The 21,139-nt window shown below is 34.4% G+C and overlaps 2 protein-coding genes across 2 annotated transcripts; one reads left to right on the forward strand and one right to left on the reverse strand.

Moving 5' to 3' along the window:
* Positions 1–677: 677 nt before the first annotated feature.
* On the forward strand, positions 678–2,927 carry LOC104097550 (chaperone protein dnaJ C76, chloroplastic). Its single transcript, XM_070199823.1, has 4 exons — positions 678–1,108; positions 1,503–1,759; positions 1,837–2,020; positions 2,148–2,927. The coding sequence occupies exons 1-4, from the start codon at positions 758–760 to the stop codon at positions 2,760–2,762; spliced, it is 1,407 nt and encodes a 468-aa protein (XP_070055924.1). The 5' UTR covers positions 678–757; the 3' UTR covers positions 2,763–2,927.
* Positions 2,928–3,272: 345 nt separating this feature from the next.
* On the reverse strand, positions 3,273–12,651 carry LOC104097552 (thioredoxin-like protein YLS8). The gene is made up of 2 exons (XM_009604133.4): positions 12,413–12,651; positions 3,273–3,732 (listed from the first exon to the last, which is right to left on the reverse strand). The coding sequence occupies exons 1-2, from the start codon at positions 12,530–12,532 to the stop codon at positions 3,424–3,426; spliced, it is 429 nt and encodes a 142-aa protein (XP_009602428.1). The 5' UTR covers positions 12,533–12,651; the 3' UTR covers positions 3,273–3,423.
* Positions 12,652–21,139: the final 8,488 nt, after the last annotated feature.

The following is a 21,139-nucleotide window of genomic DNA, read 5'->3' on the forward strand; positions in this document are numbered from 1 at the left end:
TATAAGTCGATTTAAATCATAGATATTATGAGTTCCTGCATAGTTCAAATAAAGAAGGATTTAGTTGATTTCATAGTACCAAATAATTTTTAAAAAAAAGTAAATGATATTCTTATCCAATGTAAAATTAACCTGCGGACTTTCGAATTCGATTCCGAGCATACGCCCAAGTCCAAAATCACGATACGAAACTATCAGAGCCATCAAAAACACCGCTTCGGGGTTGTTTTCACAAAAGTTAATTTATTCCATCAAAGTTATATATTTTGGCTCTATTCTTACCGATATAATGTAACATTGCAAATGTAATTGTGCTGCGTTTTGAATTCTACCAGAAATCATGTATGCTCTAAAGTATATATTTAGTTTTTAAATCGAGCTAAAACTCACACCAGAATACCGGAACCACCTCGCCATCTATACATAGGTCCGCTTACACTTTAGGAATAATCCAAACATGTTCATTAGGATCGTAATTAGCTCAAAATAAGTACAAAAATATACGAGGCTTTACACATTTTTATTGGACTAGTAAAACAATTTCCCGAGTTAAATATCTACTGAAGCAACGGAACTTTCAAAATGAAAACAAGAGTAAATAGATTGACCGGTTAGTCTCTAGTCTCTTCTCAAACTCTCTGGTGATGTGAAATATGCAAATATCTTCCACACAAAAAAAATATCTGCCCCAAGCCAAAAAGAAGAAAATCTTACTCTTTCCTGCCACTTTTTTCCTCTCTCCCCTCCAGCAGAAACAATGCATTCTGTAACTCTACCAATACAAACCATTCCCAACAAAAGCATAAACAAACTTCCAAATCCAAGGACTCCACTAGCAAATTCATGGAAATCCCACAACAATATTAATACAAATAAATGTCTCATGATATGCAGAGCCTATTCTTCTTCAATCACTGACTTTGACCTCTATGATCTTCTTGGAGTTGATAGTTCATCTAACCAGGCTCAGATTAAGCTGGCCTATAGGATGCTGCAGAAGCGATGCCACCCAGATATCGCCGGAGCATCTGGCCATGACATGGCTATTATCCTCAATGAAGCCTATGCTCTTCTTTCTGATCCAATTGCACGTATGGCTTATGATAAGGTCAGTTCATCCATGTAAATGCTGGAAAAAGTAGTAGTCTTTTGATTGTTTAGTATTGTGCACCTTGTATAAAAATCACTGCTATTCCATCCATCTAGGACGTGTTTTATGGATCCTACTAAATCTATTGCTTCCGATTCGGACTATGTATACATATGCAAAAGAAACTTCACAGTTAATAATCCACTATCCACCGACTTTAAATCTTGAATTCACGATAATTCTTAGGTAGACTATGCCAATCTTCTTAAAGAGAAAAAAATTTCTTTCCCTCACTTTCTTTGTTACCTTGTATTATCCTAAAAATTGGTCTTTAAATCAGCCTAAGCACATAGAAGATAAAACAGTTAATCTCTTCCTTTTTTGATGTTTCTGTTGTAATCAAATAATGCAGGAACTGACAAAAATTGCAGACTTAAGGGGGTACACAGGAAAACCTTTATATTCAGCATGGTGTGGTCCAGAGAATGAAGAAAGAGCTGTGTTTGTTGATGAAGTCAAGTGTGTAGGTTGCCTAAAATGTGCTTTATTCGCAGAAAAGACATTTGCTGTTGAATCTGTGTATGGAAGAGCCAGAGTAGTTGCTCAGTGGGCTGATACTGAACCCAAAATTCAAGAAGCTATAGATGCATGTCCAGTTGATTGCATCTCGTAAGACTATTTACTAATTGGGAGTTCAAACATTGATAGTTAATTGCTTACTTCTTCTTTCTGACATGTTCTCATAGGGTTGTTGAGAGGTCAAACTTGGCTGCACTTGAATTCCTAATGTCCAAGAAGCCGCGAGGCAGTGTTAGAATTGGGGCTGGCAATACTGTTGGTGCTCGCACCTCGAATATATTTGATGATCTAGAAAAATTTCAAAGCAGATATCAAGATGCCTTGAATAAAGCTTCCAAAACCAACCCTAAGGTAACCCTTGTTCTGAATATATTAGCACAAATGTTCTTTCTACAAGTCAAATGTGATAGCGATTTAGCCGGTGACATGGCCAATCAGGGTAGCATCCGTTTGACATACAACTCTTACTATATTTCAGGCTTCAGATGTGCAAAAAGAAGCACGAATGTCAGCATTTCAAGCAATCCGAGCAATGTCAAATTGGTTCTACTGGCAATCACCTATTATAGGAACTGCAGAAGCTGTCCAGGCTTTGGTACCAGTTAGGAGAAGGCTAATTGAACCCGACATTAAGAAGCTCAGAGCTACTGCAGCAGCTATGAAACAAGCCAAGGCAACAGTTGATCAAAGGTGCAACGATGAGTATTGGTCTCCATCAACCCCTGCACTTCCAGAAGCCACAAACACTAATTTGGTGGATGAAGTTTCCTCGAATGCTTCCTCTCCCCAAACACCGGTAGAATTCTATGATGAAGCTTTCTCACCTAAGGACAAACTTCAAGGCAATCCCTGGCTCTGGAGAGTGCCATTCGCAACAGCAACAGCAGCAGCAACTATAGTTTGGATAAAACTTGGAGAAGAAGCGACTGTTAGACTCAACGATCATATTGGTGGTTCTCTCGCATTAGACATTGTCAACAGCTCATGGCTGAAGGTCATTCTTGCAGGTGCTACATGGTATATGATTGGTATGGCTCTAGTGGAACTTGCGGGCTCTCTTCAAAGTTTGTTTGGGAAGGACAGAAAAAAGTGAACATTTTCATTGCGGAAGACAAGTGCAAGCAGATAAATCTTGCAACATAAATGTAAAGTTACTATATATTATATATATATATTAATGTAAAGTTAGTATATGGCCTAATCTGTTTCTGTCCCAAGGGCCTCAAAGTCTGCTTATAGAAAAACAAAGCTTCACCTATGAGATTGCCTTGTATTCCACTTTACATATTTACGAGGTAAAACATTAAGAAAAACATAGAATGCGCTCAACCACACATATGCATACTAAGAAGTTAGACGCTAACCAAAACAAGGTTCAACCCTTCCATTACCTGATATCCTGATCCGACTTTATCCCATTATAGAAATTGGAGTTGCAAAATGCTTATTCTACATAGTCTCGCGTAGCGTTAGCAGAAGTAATGGAAATCGTTGTAAAGAGTAGAGAAACTAAAAGCTACCTGAATAGTTAAATCCTCTCCTTAATCAACTCGTTCACTTATGGCACCTAGCACATGCTGAAGCCGAAACCACAAAAGCACAATTTCAAAACAGTCAATATAATTTATCATAACATGGTTTGAAGAAGACTAGAGGTCTTTCCACTTGCAACTAATGGAAAGTTATTGTACACTTGACAGCTGATTCAGTTTAATCATAAAGTATCTTATAGTTCAGTACAATATCACAGACACTCAGTAACGATACTTGGTAGAGTAATCTTTAGGTGCAATAACTAGACCACGACCCTTTCTCGCACCACGGTACACTGTCTCAACAATATCAATGAACTCTTGTTTATCTTTGAGAGCCCAGTTGATCTTGTTATTGTTTCCTGTGCCAAGATCAATCATGATGTGCTTGTTCCTGAAGAAGAACATGATAGTGGATGGATCGTACAACTCATACATTGTGTTAAAATCAGGGACCTCTGTGATGTCCACCAGGTATATGACAGCAAAATTCTTTAATGTATCTGCAACTGAAGCCAGCACCTCGTCCATCTGAAACGCCACAAGAAATAACCAGCTAAAACTAAATAGAGTTTTACAAATTTTATAGCAAGGGGGGAGAATCAGTATGCCACTGTGAACCCTCCTCAGGAGTAGAGAGAAGCCAAATCTATCTATATATATATATATATATCTATATCTATATATCTATATAAAGTAGGGAAAATAAGAGATGAGTTGGCACCTCTCTTTCGCCAAGGATCCTATTTATCTATTATCTCAATTTTTTGGTTTTTTTTTGTCCTCTTATCTATTATATAACTACAATAAAGAATTCCATGGCCAAGGATATATAAAGTAGGAAAAATAAGAGATGAGTTGGCACCTCTCTTTGGCTAAGGATCCTATTTATCTATTATCTCAATTTTTGTTTTTTTTTGTCCTCTTATCTAGTATATAACTACAATAAAGAATTGTAACAGTGAGGTAACGAAGAGTCACAAAAATTAAAGCACATAAAGTGTCTATTAAATAAAAATTTAAACAACCTATCCGTTTGCATTTCCCTAAAAAGGCTAAAAAACGTCTCTTCCTCTTCTTTCCATTAATTTTCTTAATTATTCCTCTTTATTTATCTTCTTTCCCACAAATAAGTACACGTACAATCAACATTCCCAGAAACAATGGGGAATTCCAATCGAGACTCACTGAAAAGAACGTCTCTTCCTCTTTTTCCCATTAATTTTCTTAACTACTCTTTAATTTATTTTCTTTCCCACAAACAAGTACACATACAGTCAACTTTCCCCAGAAACAATGGAGAATTCCATACGAGATTTATTGAAATGAGATTTCAGTTACTGAAGAATATGCATTTGCAGTAGGTAACTCTTCTATCGACAGGGTCAATTTATATATGTTGGAGAATAATTGGAGTGCCAATACTAAATACTTTAGGTATATTAATTGTCGTTATAACATTTTGCGTTAGACGGTTTAAGTATTGATCTTTTCCTTGATGTGGTGTTTCTCTGTTCATGATTTTTATCATGTAGTCCAATAATAGGCACACTCACCTTTAGGGCATAGCCTTCCTCTTTGAGTTTCTTTGCCATTTTTACATTTTCTTTTCCAATTTTCTCCATGCGTGGCTTTTTGTTTATCTGTATATTTCTAATTCTCAAAATTATCTTTTGCACATGCATACGTAATTTGAGATAGCTATTTCTTATTATGAATATCTTTTATGCATACGTAATTTGAGATGCTAAATTTATAGAATTAAATCTTTACAGGACATGAAAGTCTTTCATCGATAAAATAGAAGCATGCATGTATTAGATTTATTTTCTGGGACTATTACACTGTTATTGACTTTGAGGTAGTGAAGTTTTAACAGTATTTGATGCTTAAAGAAAGTCAAAGTATTTAATATTTTGGTTCTTTTCTCTTTCCAAGCCTTTATATATTCCATGTTTAAAGAAGGTGGAAACTCTTTACCTCACTCACGTTACATCACTCCTCTAGGTTAAATTACTGGAAATCGAGATCAAGATCATTTGGCGGTATTACATAAATCTACTGATGCTTCTTAAAATTGCGTATTCCATAAATCTACTGATGCTTTTTAATAAATTTACTAGTGATGACTGCATAGTAATGCATCAATTAAAAATACCACTTATGCCCATATTTCCCCAACCTACCAACCACCCAAAAACCAGCTTCCCTGATAATCTGGAAAGATATCACTAAAAGCAGAAGTGAGAAACTACTAAAATGGAGAACAAAAAAAGGTTAATAGCAGAATATAAAATCTACATCCAATTAAAACTGGATAGGCAATGACTATTGCACCTGTTCTAGCAATACCTAACTTTAAGCAGGTTTTCTTGGTGGAAACTAATGCATGCCAAACTGGTATAGGAGCTGTATTGATGCAAGGGAATAGGCCAATAGGATTTAAGCAAGCTCAAGCACCTAGACAGCGGAGGAAATATACATATGAGAAAGAGTTTATGTCACCACTGAGTGCTGTAGACAAGTGGATATACAAGAGATTCAGCTGAAATAGAGTTGCTAATCCACTCTCAAAGAGAAATGAGGATGAAGCTATGCACAGAGAGACTGAAGGAAGGTTACAGGCTATAAGTTTACTGTACCTATTTGAATAGTTGGATACAAAGGATTTCAACACAGCTACGAATTAAAAAAAATAATAACACAGCAACGAAGGAGCAACGAGTTACAGACTTAATTACTTAGCTCACAGTTGACAGTACAGCCTCAGAGCAGAGACAAGTTTAGCTTACAATCTGTAGTTTTAGTTAGAAAGATGAAGGGTATATTGCAAGTTCAGGGGATTTAAGGCAGCAAATAGTCAAGCAACTATATGACTCACCAGTAGGTGGACACTCAAGTCAAGTAGGTACATTAAAGAGAGTTTCTTGGCCTGAGCTTAAAGAAAATGTGAAGTCCTATGTGAAATGTACCAGAGAAGCAAGGAAGAAAAATACCCTACCTAGGGCTTCTACAACTCTTTCTATGATAATGGTGTTCGTGCCAGCTTGCACTTTGACTATTGCACTAGGTACCTGATATCTTCCACCAGCACAAGTACTGGTAACTCTGTCACCAAAAGGCTTAGACAGATGGGAAGAAATTACCTAGTGCTTCTTTATCTCCGCCGGAGCTTGAACCTGAGAACTAACGGTTCTCCAGCCTAGGGCTTCTATAACTCTTAACCGTTCCTGAGCAGGCTTGGATGCATAGCATATTAGTGCAGACTTCATAGAGGTTCAAATCACAAGGAAAGGGCACCATCTTTGTGGTAGTAGACGGCATGACTAAAGGGATAACAGAAAGCTAAAATGGAACTCCTGAAACCATCCTTTCTGATAGAAGCGGTATATTTTTTATTAACTGCTAGCAGCAGGAATTGTTATTTTAAATTAATGTGGACACTACTAAGTTTCAGCACTGCTTATCACCCTCCATCAGATGGACAGACGGAGAGCGCGAATAGATGTAATATTGCCTGTTTGAGATGTATGACAGCTCATAGACCCAATCAGTGGAAGGAATGGCTTGGTTTAGCTGAACGGAGGTGCAATTCAAACTTCCATAACGGTTTGAATTGCGTACCATTTCAAGCATGGTATGGGTATCGCCTCCTGAGATATCAATTGGAGCCTCATTAGAAGCTAATGTACCAGAGGATTTCTTAGCCAAGAGCAACAAATTCAGCAGCTATAGAAAGACAATCTAAAGCAAAGCACGAAATAAATTAAATTTTATGCATATAAGCACAAAACTGAACAAGAATTTAACAAATTTGAAGTTCCATGTCAAATGAGCCTTCAAGTTTCCGGAAAGGGCAAGGTGGCATATAGACTGCTTTTACGTTCTGCCTCTAGGGTGCACCCCATGTATCATATATATATGAGCTCAGCAAACAAGGTCAATTCAACCCGCAGCAATCTTGCAGAGATAGTGGGTCAAAAGGGGCAACGTGGGAGTGGTAAAGGAACTGGTGCATTGATCAAACTTAGCTCCAGAAGACTCCACATGGGAAGATTTTGATTTCATCTGGGGCAAGTTTCCAGAATTGCTGCTAGTTCTTGAGGACAAGAATTAATTTAAGGGGTCTGGAATGTTATATGTAAATGGAGGGGAGCAATATAAATAAAAGGAGAAGTCGACTTAAACAACAAATGAAACAAACTGCTGAGATTAGCTTTTCTTAATGAGCAGAAACCGCTCAAATTGATCCTAGCTATTATAAAAGCAGCAGCAGTTGGAGGAAGGGAAGCAGTTGTAAAGGAATTATAATGGAATTCTGGTGTCCCCTTCCTCCTTCACACACTGTCATTCTTCTCTCTTCCTCTTCATTTGTTCGCCTGAACTCTTCTTTTTCCTCATTGCTCTTGTTCATTCTCTTAATCTTTTCATTCTAACGGATGGATTACAACCTATGATTGTTCAAAGATCGAGCCTCACTATATTTAGTCTTCTTTAGTTGTTTCTTCATTTCGGCTATAAATTCAGCTGTTATTGCTTTTGATGCAATTAAGACTCATTTTTGAAAACCCCCAAAATCGGCAATATTTAGCCTATCGACAAATGGGTAATTCTCGGGATTAATGAAGTTCATTCACATTCACGGGTAAATATTGAGAGCCTACTTTTTGCCAAAAAGCGATACAAGTGCATTGCGCTCTTTCTTCGACTCCCACAGAACCTGCCAGACGTGGTGAAAAAATTTTCAGAGCTACTTCCTGTTTCTACTTTCTCTTTCCAAAATTCTAACACTAAAGACACCCAGAACATATATATATATATATATATATACACACACACGCTATGTCGTTCGATCTTCTCAGTGTTCTTACTTCCCTTTTCGCTCTCATCAGAACTCAAATTATTGTTTACAAGATGCTGGTGTTCAAAATCTTGGCCCCAAGGCTTTCTGGAAATCTCATGGCTATGCCTCAACTATTGATGATAATTTGTAATTATGTAACTGAATATCCAGTAAAAAGCTTCATTCAATAATTTGTAATTATGTCACTACGTCTCCGGTTAAGAGCTTCATTCAATAATTTGTAATTATGTCACTATATATCTCCAGTTAAGAGCTTTGTTCGTCGTCTCAATCTCAGAAGGATGTCATCATTGATGGGGAACAAAAAGTTAAACTCCTTTCTTATCATTTCTTTTGTTTCTGAATTTTAATTCAAGCTAGATTCTTTTTAATCATTATTTCATTTCTGAATTCAACTTTTTGAAATCCTCGGTGGAAGAGTTACCAAGTACATGTGCGAGTAGGAAGTAGCATGTATCCATTAGAATAGTTGTGTGCGGCGCAAAGCCGTAAACTGATCCAAATACCATCGGATTCCCCAAAATATCCGGTCTCATGTCAACCCCTGACTGACCGGAGGCCTAAAAGCCTCAAAAAGGAGGAAGGGTACTCCAATCGACCGGGTTCTTATTTTGTAAATAAGGTTTTAAAAAAAAAACTTTCAGAAAGCTGCTCCCAAATGGAATAGGAAAATGGCCAAATAGTACAATACTTGCGCCTCAGTCCGAAACAAGTACCAATCTGCCATATGAATCTTCACCATATTTTTCTGTTTATAATCATCGTAGACCAAGATTATACAAAATAAAAATAAAAAATAAAAAGTACAAGATGTTCTCTAAATCTCCTACTGCATGAGAATCTCAAATAGGGCTAAGGGACACCAAAAAAACATAGGACCTAAAGTAAACGTATTAACATGACTAAAGCATATTACCAATTAATTTTTATTGCCTATACAATTTTTCTCTTCCATTATGTCCTATCTTTTGTTAAGTCTTGCATTGATTCCAACATATTGTAGGCATTTCTAGACCATTTATTTTCATGTGATTTTAGGTCTATCTTATCCCTTTCAATAACCATGGTTTCACACCTAATGACCAGCTAAGTTGCTCCGACACGGCAGTTTAGGTGCCGCATCCGTGTCGACATGACACTAATATGGGTGTGGGTAAGGGATCCGTACCGGATCTGGTCAAATAATTTTGGGTACTTTGACCACGACAGACGGAAAAATTCGAGACGAGATACAATTTGATTCCCAAAATCAGAACGAAAATTAGGGTACATTTGAAGAAAATAGCATATTTTATCTAGTAAATCAATCATTTACTTATCTACAGCTTGAAAATAAAAAAGAAATCCACACTTTACAAATCATACGTAAGTATTCTACAAAATTTCTCATAATTTAAAGATTTTTTTTATTTTTTTTTATTTTACTTTTAGCCGAATACCCGCACCCGTATCTGTACAAGGATCCGTATCCCCGAATCTTAGAAATTACATCTCGAAGATCCGGCCTCTAGATCTGCACCCGTGTCGGACACCCGTATCCGAGCAACTTAGATGACCAGTGAATCTGGAGGCTGACATCCGGAGGCCAACGCAGGAGATAACCAACCATCTCAAGCAACCTTCTTTCATTTTATCCTCAATGTCTGCTACTTGTCCTTTCCGGAGAATATGGTCATTTTTAGGCTAATCTAATCTTGTACCAACACACATCAATTTTAGCACCCACATTTATGTGACACTCGTCTTGTGGATGTGCAGCGTCGCCAAAGGCAAAAAGCTCTAAAAAGCTCTAAAAAGCGCTCCATCTTATCCCTTAAGCACAAAAGCAATTTAAGTGTGGGTTTTAGCAACAAAAAATGGCACAATGAAAAATAACAATATATATGTAATTTAAGAAAAGAGTAACAAATTCATTTGCAATATTTTTATTAACAACTAATATACTTATTTGACGATTATATTTGTTGTTTAGCACTGCTCGATTGAAGATAGAACTCATAGGCAATGCTTGCGCACATCATAGTGCCTTGCCTACACTGAAGCATAGCTTAAGCGAGGCGAAGCGCCCTCCCATTTTAGCTGCATAATATTCCCTTCCATGTAACACTAATGGTCTTACAACTGTTCTATAGAGCTTCCCTTACTAGTTTCGTCAATTAGCATAATATCATTAGCAAATAGGATACACCATAAGACCTAGGGGCGAATGCAGGATGTAAGGTATAGGTTCATTTGAACCTAGTAAAATTGGATTCAGTAAAAAAGTACAAATAATTAATTTTGAACTCAATAAATAAAATGAGTTGAGGTAGAACCCCGAACTCGATGCCATAAAGTTTAAATCTTGGATCCGCATCTGATTTGACCTCAACTTATATTGAGGTATAACATGTTCTGGCTCAATGTCAATCCTTGCCACCTTGGTGTAAACCCAAAGTTATGGTAACACTCGTTTCTACTTATCATTTCTTGTTACAAGTTTTCTATTCAATTTCTTGAAAATTAGGAACAAGGTGAAATTCAAAAATGGGTCAAATGGTTTGGGTGATTAACAGGAATGGCTCCATTAAGGGGCTGGTGTTAGCTGAATATCTCTAAAATTAGCCATATCTAAAAAATGTCCCCTGGACCCGTACTCAGTTACTATTCTTCAGCATTTTTCTACCGGACCGGTAGAATTCTGCTATATTAACTCTACCTATCCGTTATGTTATTCATCAAAGTCTATCAGGTTGGCAAAATTTGGTTCTTTAGAGATTTCTCTACCGGGTTAGTAGAGTTTATGCTACATTTCTAGCTATTTGTTAAGTTGTTCATCTAAGTTTACCAAATTGGCATAATTTTTCTGTGTTGTTTTAACAAAGTGTTCTTCGTATTTACAACTTTAATTTTGATCAAACCACCCCAAATCTACTCCAAATGATCTCAAATTTGAAACAAAGTTTCCAAATACAAACAGAAACAATCTCCAATTATCAATTTAGTCAAACAACACCAAATCAAAAAGACTCAATTTGTCTTCTGCAACACTTTCTAAGGTCCAACAATGAAATTTTGAGCTTTTTACAGTAAATCACCAAAAATCGATGTTTGAACTAAGAATTTAAACATAAATTATCAACAGCAGCATACCTAGTGGAATCCCACAAGTGGGGTCTAGGGAGGGTAGTGTGTACGCAAACCTTACTCCTACCTTGTGAAGGAAGAAAGATTGTTTCCGATATACCTTCGGCTCAAGTAAAGCATAATCCCAGCATTCATGGAAAAGAGAGACAATTGCCACGAAAAAGAAAGCAGTAACAATAACAACAAAATAAGATAATTGAAACAAAACAACAATTAGTCATAGAGATTAAAAAATAAGAAAATACGAATGTAATACCAGTAATATTGGTATGGAGAAGAAAAGCGCCCGCCTACCTACTACCCTACTACCTTAATCCTCGACCTCTGCACCCTTCTATCAAGGGTCATGTCCTCAGTAAGCTGCAAATGTACCATGTCCTGGCTAATCACCTTTTCCAAATACTTCTTTTGCCTACCTCGCCTCTCCTTAGACCCATCAACGTCAATCTCTCACACCTCCTCACTAGCGCATCTATGTCTCATCTTGACATGTCCGAACTACCTCAACCTCGCTTTAAATATTGAAGAACTATGATGTTCAAGTAAAGAAAAAGAGGGCGTGTGGGGGGGGGGGGGAGGGGGATTTCGCTAAGACCGTCAAAAATGGAAACATTCTGTCAAGACCAGTCTCGTTATGGAACATAGCATGCAATTTTTTGAACGGTTTTAACCCAAACAACTTCTTCCCCAAGCCCCTTTTTTTACCAGTCTAAAATATGGGTAGATGGATTGTGGAGTGTTCAACCAGTCCGAATCCAACCCCCGTGCCCATTTTTCCTCCACAAATTGTAATAGACCTTATTCATTAAATCCCAGCTTCCATCCGTTAATTGCAATTGTATTTCTGAATTCTAATATGAAGAAACATTACAGAAATTCTAGACCCACTACAAATTGATTATCCTAAGACATTAAACAAACAAAACTCGGAGTACCCAAAACTTCTTTTCTACTAAAAAGTAAAAAGACTATACAGCTGGTTCAACGCACCATAAAACTGAAATCAAAAAACATTTATGGTGAAATCAGTTGAAATTACAGTAATCAAGAATACACAAGAACCTAGGGTTTCACGAACAAATTAAAAAAATCCCCAGCAAATTATTATCCCAAGCAAGAAACCCATAATTTACTAAAACAAACATCCTAGAAAGACAAATATATGCACATAGTTTCCTATATGGGGATGCAAAGAGAGGGGAAAAAGGCTTTAGGGTATACCTGCATGCAAGTTTCGTCCCAGTCATGGCCGAAGCGGATAATGACGAGGCGTTCCTCTTCAGCAAGAATGGCCTGATCCACCGCCCATCCCGAGTGAAGGTGAGGCAACAAGTACGACATCTTTCTCTGATCGCTAGGATAGCAAGGGAAAAGTAGCTCAAGGAAGGGTTTTGGTTCTCCTCGATTGGTATAAAGGGAGAGAAGAAAATATCTAATAATAGCCTCCCAGTTTATTTTTTAAAATGGTTTTTATATCCTAAAATATTAACTCACCTTTATACCCTTTAAAATCTAAATTAATTTTAACAAATATTATCCATAAAGAATGAAATTATAATAATAGCCATCATAAAATATTAATTTGAATTGGGCAATAACATAGGATAAAGAATTTGCACGTCCTTCTAATTCCGATTAATTAGAAGAAAACGCACTAAGAAGAGATACAAACGAAATCATTCGATAAATTCATAGAACATGTGATAGCTTTTCCATTTACTCATACTCTTTCAATTTTCTTATTAATAATTACATTTTGTTAATATTTGAAATAAATTACTTCTAGGTATTCGTTATAAAGTTAAAAGTTTTCAATCATGCATCAAGTGAATAAACCTTTAGCTCCATCTCCCAAATAGATAATCAAGTAAAATATTTATATTCAACAAACGGCCACATTAATTTGGCCCAAATGTGGCCACACTAGTAAAAAGACTATCATAACCTTATTCAGTTTTGCAATCTTTCACCCAAATAATTTTCCCTCCAAAACACACTAATAAATACAGTAACTTATCTCTATTCCCAAAATAGAGCAACTAAAATTGATACATGTTTCCATACATATGAAGATGAAAAGTTTCTATATACTTTGTGTATTTTATGTGTATAGCAAATTATACTGTATATTTAATAAAAATTAATTATATACTTGATTTAATAAAAATATACGATCTACACATCAGCAAAATAAACTTTTTTATCCTTAAACTAAACATGAATTCAAACCAAGAAACTTGGTAGTACAAGAAACATTAGTTTGTTTAATTTAATATTTATTGCCCCACACTCATTTTAATATAATACAAATAAAAACTAAAAATTATTTTAAAAGAAACTTTGACTCTATTGCTCATATCGAAAATATGATTTTTCTTATTATATTTTTTTTTTTAAATCTCATCTCAAATTCAAATAAGTCATATCCTTTTATTTTTTAAATTGGACCCCATTTTTAATAAATCATCTTATGCGTTCAGACTTAAAGTAATAGCTCTCAATTAAGATATTAATCATAAAAAACTATTTTCTTATATTTTAAACACATTATATATAATATTGTAACAACGTTCCTACTATTTTTTTTTCTCTATATAATATTTTTTTTTAAATTATTAAGAAAAAAAAAGTGGAATGGAAGAAAACGGATCACATGGTTAGTGAATAGCTATTAAAATAAGAATCTTAATTTTTGAAAGCTTGAAAAAGCTATTTACTATAAAAATATGAGTCAATCATAATTAGTTTTCACCATAAATGAAATTTGATCAAAACTTATTTTCTGAATTCTTATTAGATTTGTCTAATTTTTCTTAGTCAATGGACTTATATGGTTGCTATGAATAACTAGTGGCATATACGTATGATTTTAATGAATGAAATTATATATTGGCTATTATATAAACGGTCAATTCAATATAATAATGAATCGCGACGATGTAATTAACATAAGTTATATGACTAAGACCTTAGTCAATAAACTTATATGGTTGCTATGAATAACTAGTAGACGATACGTATGACCTTAATGAATGAAATTATATATTGGTTATTATATAAACGGTCAATTCAATATAACTATGAATCGCAACGATGTAATTAACATATGTTATATGACTACGACCTAAGTCAATGAACTTATATGGTTGCTATGAATAACTAGTGGCCGATACGTATGACCTTAATGAATGAAATTATATATTGGCTATTATATAAACGGCCAATATAACTATGAATCGCAACGATGTAATTAACATAGGTTATATGACTATGACTTTAGTCAATAGACTTATATGGTTGCTATGAATAACTAGTGGCGTATACGTATGACCTTAATGAATGAAATTATATATTGGCTATTATATAAACGGTCAATTCAATATAACAATGAATCGCGACGATGTAATTAACATAAGTTATATGACTAAGACCTTAGTCAATGGACTTATATGGTTGCTATGAATAACTAGTGGTCAATACGTATAACCTTAATGAATGAAATTATATATTGATTATTATATAAACGGTCAATTCAATATAACTATGAATCGCAACGATGTAATTAGCATAGGTTATATGACTACGACCTAAGTCAATGAACTTATATGGTTGCTATGAATAACTAGTGGCCGATACGTATGACCTTAATGAATGAAATTATATATTGGCTATTATATAAACGACTAATATAACTATGAATTGCAATGATGTAATTAACATAGGTTATATGACTACAACCTTAGTCAATGGACTTATGTAGTTGCTATGAATAACTAGTGGCCGATATATATGACCTTAATGAATGAAATTATATATTGGTTATTATATAAACGGTCAATTCAACGCAACGATGTAATTAACATAGATTATACGACTATGACCTAAGTCAATGAACTTATATGGTTGTATAAATAACTAGTGGCCGATACGTATGACCTTAACGAATGAAATTATATATTGGCTATTATATAAACGACCAATATAACTATGAATCGCAACGATGTAATTAACATATGTTATATGACTACAACCTTAGTCAATGGAGTTATATAATTGCTATGAATAACTAGTGGCCGGTACGTATGACCTTAATAAATGAAATTATATATTGGTTATTATAAAAACGGTCAATATTACTATGAATCGCAACGATGTAATTAACATAATTTGCAAGAAACATTGAATGTAAAAATTTCTTTTTTTATTCATGTCATAAATAATCATGGCAATAGTTTGTTTAATAACTATAATTATTTGTTATGATAAGATAATATAGCCACAAAATTCGAAGAGACAATAAACTCTGCTAGCTAGTTATAACTTTTTGTCATGCATTTACCATATCAATAGTATTATTTAACTACAATAAATAGTTAAATAAATATTATTCTTTGATTACCAAAGTCATTACAAGAGCTAGTCCAAAAAGAAAATAGAGATATTTTAGGAATAATAAATTTTAAATATAAAAGTTAGATTTTTCTAAAATATAAACTATTTAGTAATTGTATTTAATCAAAGAATTTACTAATTCTCAAATAACAAATTGTAAAATATAAAAATTAATCTTAAGCAATAGATCAGTATACTTAAGGCCTCAAAGCTTATCAACTGACTCCTTGACTTATCAAGGTCAAATATATATATATATATATATATATATATATATATATATATATATATATATATATATATATATATATAAGTTTGGTCCTTTATTATTTTTAAATAAGTATTTAGAGTAATTTCTCATATCCAAACTCTTATTTTATTAAATAAGTATTTGGAGTACCTTTTTTATATCTAAACTCTTAATTTAAGTACTCATATGATGAAGACTTTATATATTTATTTATCCATTTATTTATGTATATGTGGTCCTCAATTATTTTGAATAAGTACTTAAAATAATTTCATATATCTAAACACTTATTTTAAATAAGTACTCATATATTAAAAAAATTATGACAATTTTAGTGCAAGAAAAACTAATTTTAGTGGTTTATGACGTTTCCTAACTAATTATCTATGAAATGATGTTAGATTTATGATTTCATCACTAAATAAAAAGAAAATATATTAATTTAAATATGGATTTTTTTACAAAAAAAAAGTGAAATTCATCGCTAATATAGCGGCGCTAACATTTAGCAATGAAATATCGAAGCTAGCAATATCTTATTATTCATCGTAATTTTTAATAACTATCTTTTTATTATTATATCAAATATAAAAATATATTTTCTTTACACTAAGAATTAAGAAGTATTATAACTCTCTTTTCTAAAAAGAAGTATTATAACACTAAGAATTAAGAAGTATTATAACTCTCTTTTCTAAACAGAAGTATTTTCTCTAAAAATATATGTATATAGATGAATAAATTCGAAATATATACGTGTATACTACAAAAAAAAAAGATGAAAAAATATGTAAAAAGATTTTTTTAAAAAAAGGTTTATAGGAAAGAGGATTTGCATGCTTGATATTTTCCATGTATTGGGAAGACATGCATTAAATGGGTGAGAGAGAATCATGGAGAGAAATTCAAACCTAGCGGTAAGGGCATTTTCGGTATAAAGTTTGTCTAGAAATCCTAATTTGGGTGTGATTTTACTTTAATAATCCCATTTGGGTCATTGTGGCCTAAAGTGGTGTGGCCCAAAGGAATTTTCCTTATCTTTATTAGTAATAATTTTTATGAAATAACCAAATATTAAATTTGATGAAATGTTTATACTTAATGTACTAACGGAAATGCAAAATTTGCAAATTTTTATAGCGTTAGACAATGTCACTAACCATGCTTATTGAGTTTTATGGATATGCTCAATAGATGACGAAGCATGATGTTCCTATACAAAGAATTCTGAAGTATTAATTATATTTGGAATTCTCGGTCAGTGATATAAGAAAAGAATATCTGTAATTGATCAAGCTGATATCTTTAAGGCATTTAATATTTATATTAAAACAAAATTATCCTTTCAATTATGCAACCAACCCTTGAAAAGGTGAACAATATAATGTCAGGTTATTGTTGAATCACTTTTATTTCCTATTAATAGAAGAATATGGAAACGTTTAATGAAGCTGCAAAAGAAAGAGGGTTATTAGTGTCAAATAACATCATTTCAGATTATTTACGTGAGACACTCGTCCTCTTCAAAATGCTATCTGTTTTCTGAATTTTATTTGCTTCTATTCTGGTAAATTACAATCTGGTTGATGTTAGAAAACTGTGAAAAAACATATGATGTAAAAGATGAATTTAGAAGGACATATGATAGTTTATCTAATTGTCACACCCCAACTTAGGTGAAGCGTAACCGGCACCCGATGCCTTACTGGCCCGAGTGAACAACTCTGCAACTCTTGAATGTTGGACGTAGCCCAAAACGTACATAGGCCGACATGGCCGAACTCTATCGTACTATAAACTATCATGGCCAACATAGCCGCAACTCGTAATATATCGTAGGCGGGTAAGCGTCATATCAACTAGCCATCATACTCAAAACATCAATACATATTCGGGTCGAGGAGGCCACTATGAGTATCAATACCGGACAACCCAAAAGGAAAACATAAATAAAGGCCGGCAAGACCACTAACATAATGTACATACTGAACCTGTGTCTACAAAGCCTCTAAGAGTGTCTGACATCAAACATGGTCGGGATAAGGCCCCGGCCTACCCATAAGTCTGTAGCAAAATTCTGATACCATAAACTATAGACTCGACTGTACTCCGATTGAAATGGAGTCTTACCGACCCTCCGCTAAATATCAACCATGTCTACTATGAGAGCTCGTCAAACTGGTTGCCTGCACCTACAGACATGAAATGTAGTGCCCTGGCAATGAGACGTCAGTGTACTGAAATGTACCAAGTATGTAAGCAGAAAAATATATATAAACTCGAAAACTAAAGAACATAAATGAATACAGTAGAATCTCTGTTGAAAGATAAGAACAAGAGTGGACTTATCACGTACTCTCGATCAACTTATCATATCACAATCGCTTGGACCGTCTGGTCCCTCTGTCTAGCTACACAACTTATACTATCATAGTACTCTGAACTATCTTTAATGACTGAATTTCTAATCTTTTACTAGATCACCGTCTATTCATTCAAATTGAACATAAAGTGTCTCTTACATGTAGCAAGGCAAACCGTCCGTAAGGCGCACTACAATCATAAGTGTCTGGTGGCACGTACGCGTAGCTAAGCAGACGGTCTGTACGTTCACATACTTGGATTTGGCTATGCGTGCTCCTCGCCGTCCATAACCACCCTTACTGTGCACCTATGAATTCACTAGTAACCGTCCTTAGGGCCTATACATATTTATATGCAACTTCAAACAACATTCAGCAATAAACAATTTGTAAGCTAGGTACTCATACTTATAAAAAAAGTAAACTCGTCCAGTACTCTCTGTAACTCATGATTCGTATTTGTTAACTCGTTTTCTTTAAACCCCTTCTTACATTCATTACTCATATCATACTTCCCTTAGCTTTAGAAATTTTATGTCTATCCTAGGATGTGTACGGCTATCGCATGGCCCTATAAATCTAACTCTACAATTTATATAACTTTATCTTCTTCTACTTTCATGTTACTATTTATTGGTTAGCTCGTTTGTCCGAAATCTTTAATCTTCGAGGGGAGTCGTGTTTAGGAAGCTTATTACCTTTCTTAACTTATATTCCGCTCTCCCTAAATTTATAGAGGTTATGGCTATCTTTATTTAACTATCATGATCTGTTTCTAGCGATTAAGTCATTCTATCGATTGTGCAAGGCCTCTTGCTCGTTAAGCTGTTTATAGGTAAATCTGAGATTACACTTCTTGTCTTATATATAATATAAGCTTCCTGGAGCTCTACTTATATATAGGGAATATCCATGAAGGACAACTGCGGACAGATTACAACTTATCTATATTAATGTCATGAATTTAAAGACGGCCTTAATCCGTCGACAAAGAGCATACGCAAGAACTTATCCCCTTGAATCTCTTATAAGGGTGACGTGACTTACGAAATCATGCCGAAATAAGGTAGGAAGACCTTACATACCTCAACCATAGTTGTTCTTCACGATACCACAAGAGACTCACCAATACGCTGGTCTACAAGATGAAAATATAGCTTTTATAAATATTAAGAACATATCGATAGCCGACGAGCGGCAAGCTTGCTTATACAAAATCGGATAGCACCTCCCCTACTTCTCTCTACTTTCCTCAAGCATTTAACAACATCAACAACACAAGAAAAACATTAACCACATCATATCCAAACTATTCCACCTATTTCAGCCACAACATATCACAAACATTGCTTCAAAATAGTCCACTACAACACAACACTTTAAATACGATTTTTTGACCTTTATCTTGAAATTCTTGCTCCAACATACCTACTCATCAAATTCTTGCTCAATCTTTAAGATTCAAAGAAGCTACTCACAAGGTCATCAACTAGCCAGGTAAGACTTTGTCCTAAGATTTCATGCAAGCTTTATAATGGGTTTAGGAATGATTTTATAATGATAGGGATATGGGATGGTGATCGGAAGCCATAATCCCTCAAACTCGAACATGGGTGTGTGTGAGGGCTAGGAAGTGTGCTTCTTGAAGCTTGGAGTAGATAGTTGGGCATGCATGTGCCAATAAAGGTTGAGAGGTATTGGATTTCTTGTTATTGAAATTAGTTGTGGGGAGAGGGAATTCCATTATAAAACCTTGTGGTCGGTTTTGCACTTAGAGTTTGATGAAATGCCAATAATGGCTAAGTCTATGAACGACTCCATAATAATTATTCATATTGGTTATGTTTCTATAGATTGAAGTTTCTAAGAGTATTGGAACATTGTAGTAATCCTAAGGAAAGCTCAATCAAGGTATGTTGGCTAAACTCCTTCCATAGAATCAGATTCCATGAATTTATTGAGAACTCCAAGTATGGTTTGTCCAAGTTCTATTCCTATTGCTCCGGATTATTTCTAATGATTGATTCACTACAAAGGCTTATGATTTTAAATTCATGTTTCAAATTGCAAATCACTATGCTCTTCCTCATACTTATTTCTAATGTGTTTTGAACTCTTACATACTTATGAGTTGAAGCTATGACTTTCCCAATGTTTCAAATGTCTTTGAATGTTTTATGATGATACATGGCAAGTAAAGGAATGGAAGTATGAAATATGAAATGCAGTCATCATGCCAATAATGGTTATGTTTTGCACTTAGAGTTTGATGAAATTAGTTGTGGGGAGAGGGAATTCCATTATAAAACCTTGTGGTCGGTTTTGCACTTAGAGTTTGATGAAATGCCAATAATGGCTAAGTCTATGAACGACTCCCTAATAATTATTCATATTGGTTATGTTTCTATAGATTGAAGTTTCTAAGAGTATTGGAACATTGTAGTAATCCTAAGGAAAGCTCAATCAAGGTATGTTGGCTAAACTCCTTCCATAGAATCAGATTCCATGAATTTATTGAGAACTCCAAGTATGGTTTGTCCAAGTTCTATTCCTATTGCTCCGGATTATTTCTAATGATTGATTCACTACAAAGGCTTATGATTTTAAATTCATGTTTCAAATTGCAAATCACTATGCTCTTCCTCATACTTATTTCTAATGTATTTTGAACTCTTACATACTTATGAGTTGAAGCTATGACTTTCCCAATGTTTCAAATGTCTTTGAATGTTTTATGATGATACATGGCAAGTAAAGAAATGAAAGTATGAAATATGAAATGCAGTCATCATGCCAATAATGGTTATGTTTTGCACTTAGAGTTTGATGAAATTAGTTGTGGGGAGAGGGAATTCCATTATAAAACCTTGTGGTCGGTTTTGCACTTAGAGTTTGATGAAATGCCAATAATGGCTAAGTCTATGAACGACTCCCTAATAATTA

The sequence above is a fragment of the Nicotiana tomentosiformis genome, chromosome 4, assembly GCF_000390325.3.
Source record: "Nicotiana tomentosiformis chromosome 4, ASM39032v3, whole genome shotgun sequence".
In the NCBI taxonomy this organism is placed as follows: Eukaryota; Viridiplantae; Streptophyta; class Magnoliopsida; order Solanales; family Solanaceae; genus Nicotiana; species Nicotiana tomentosiformis.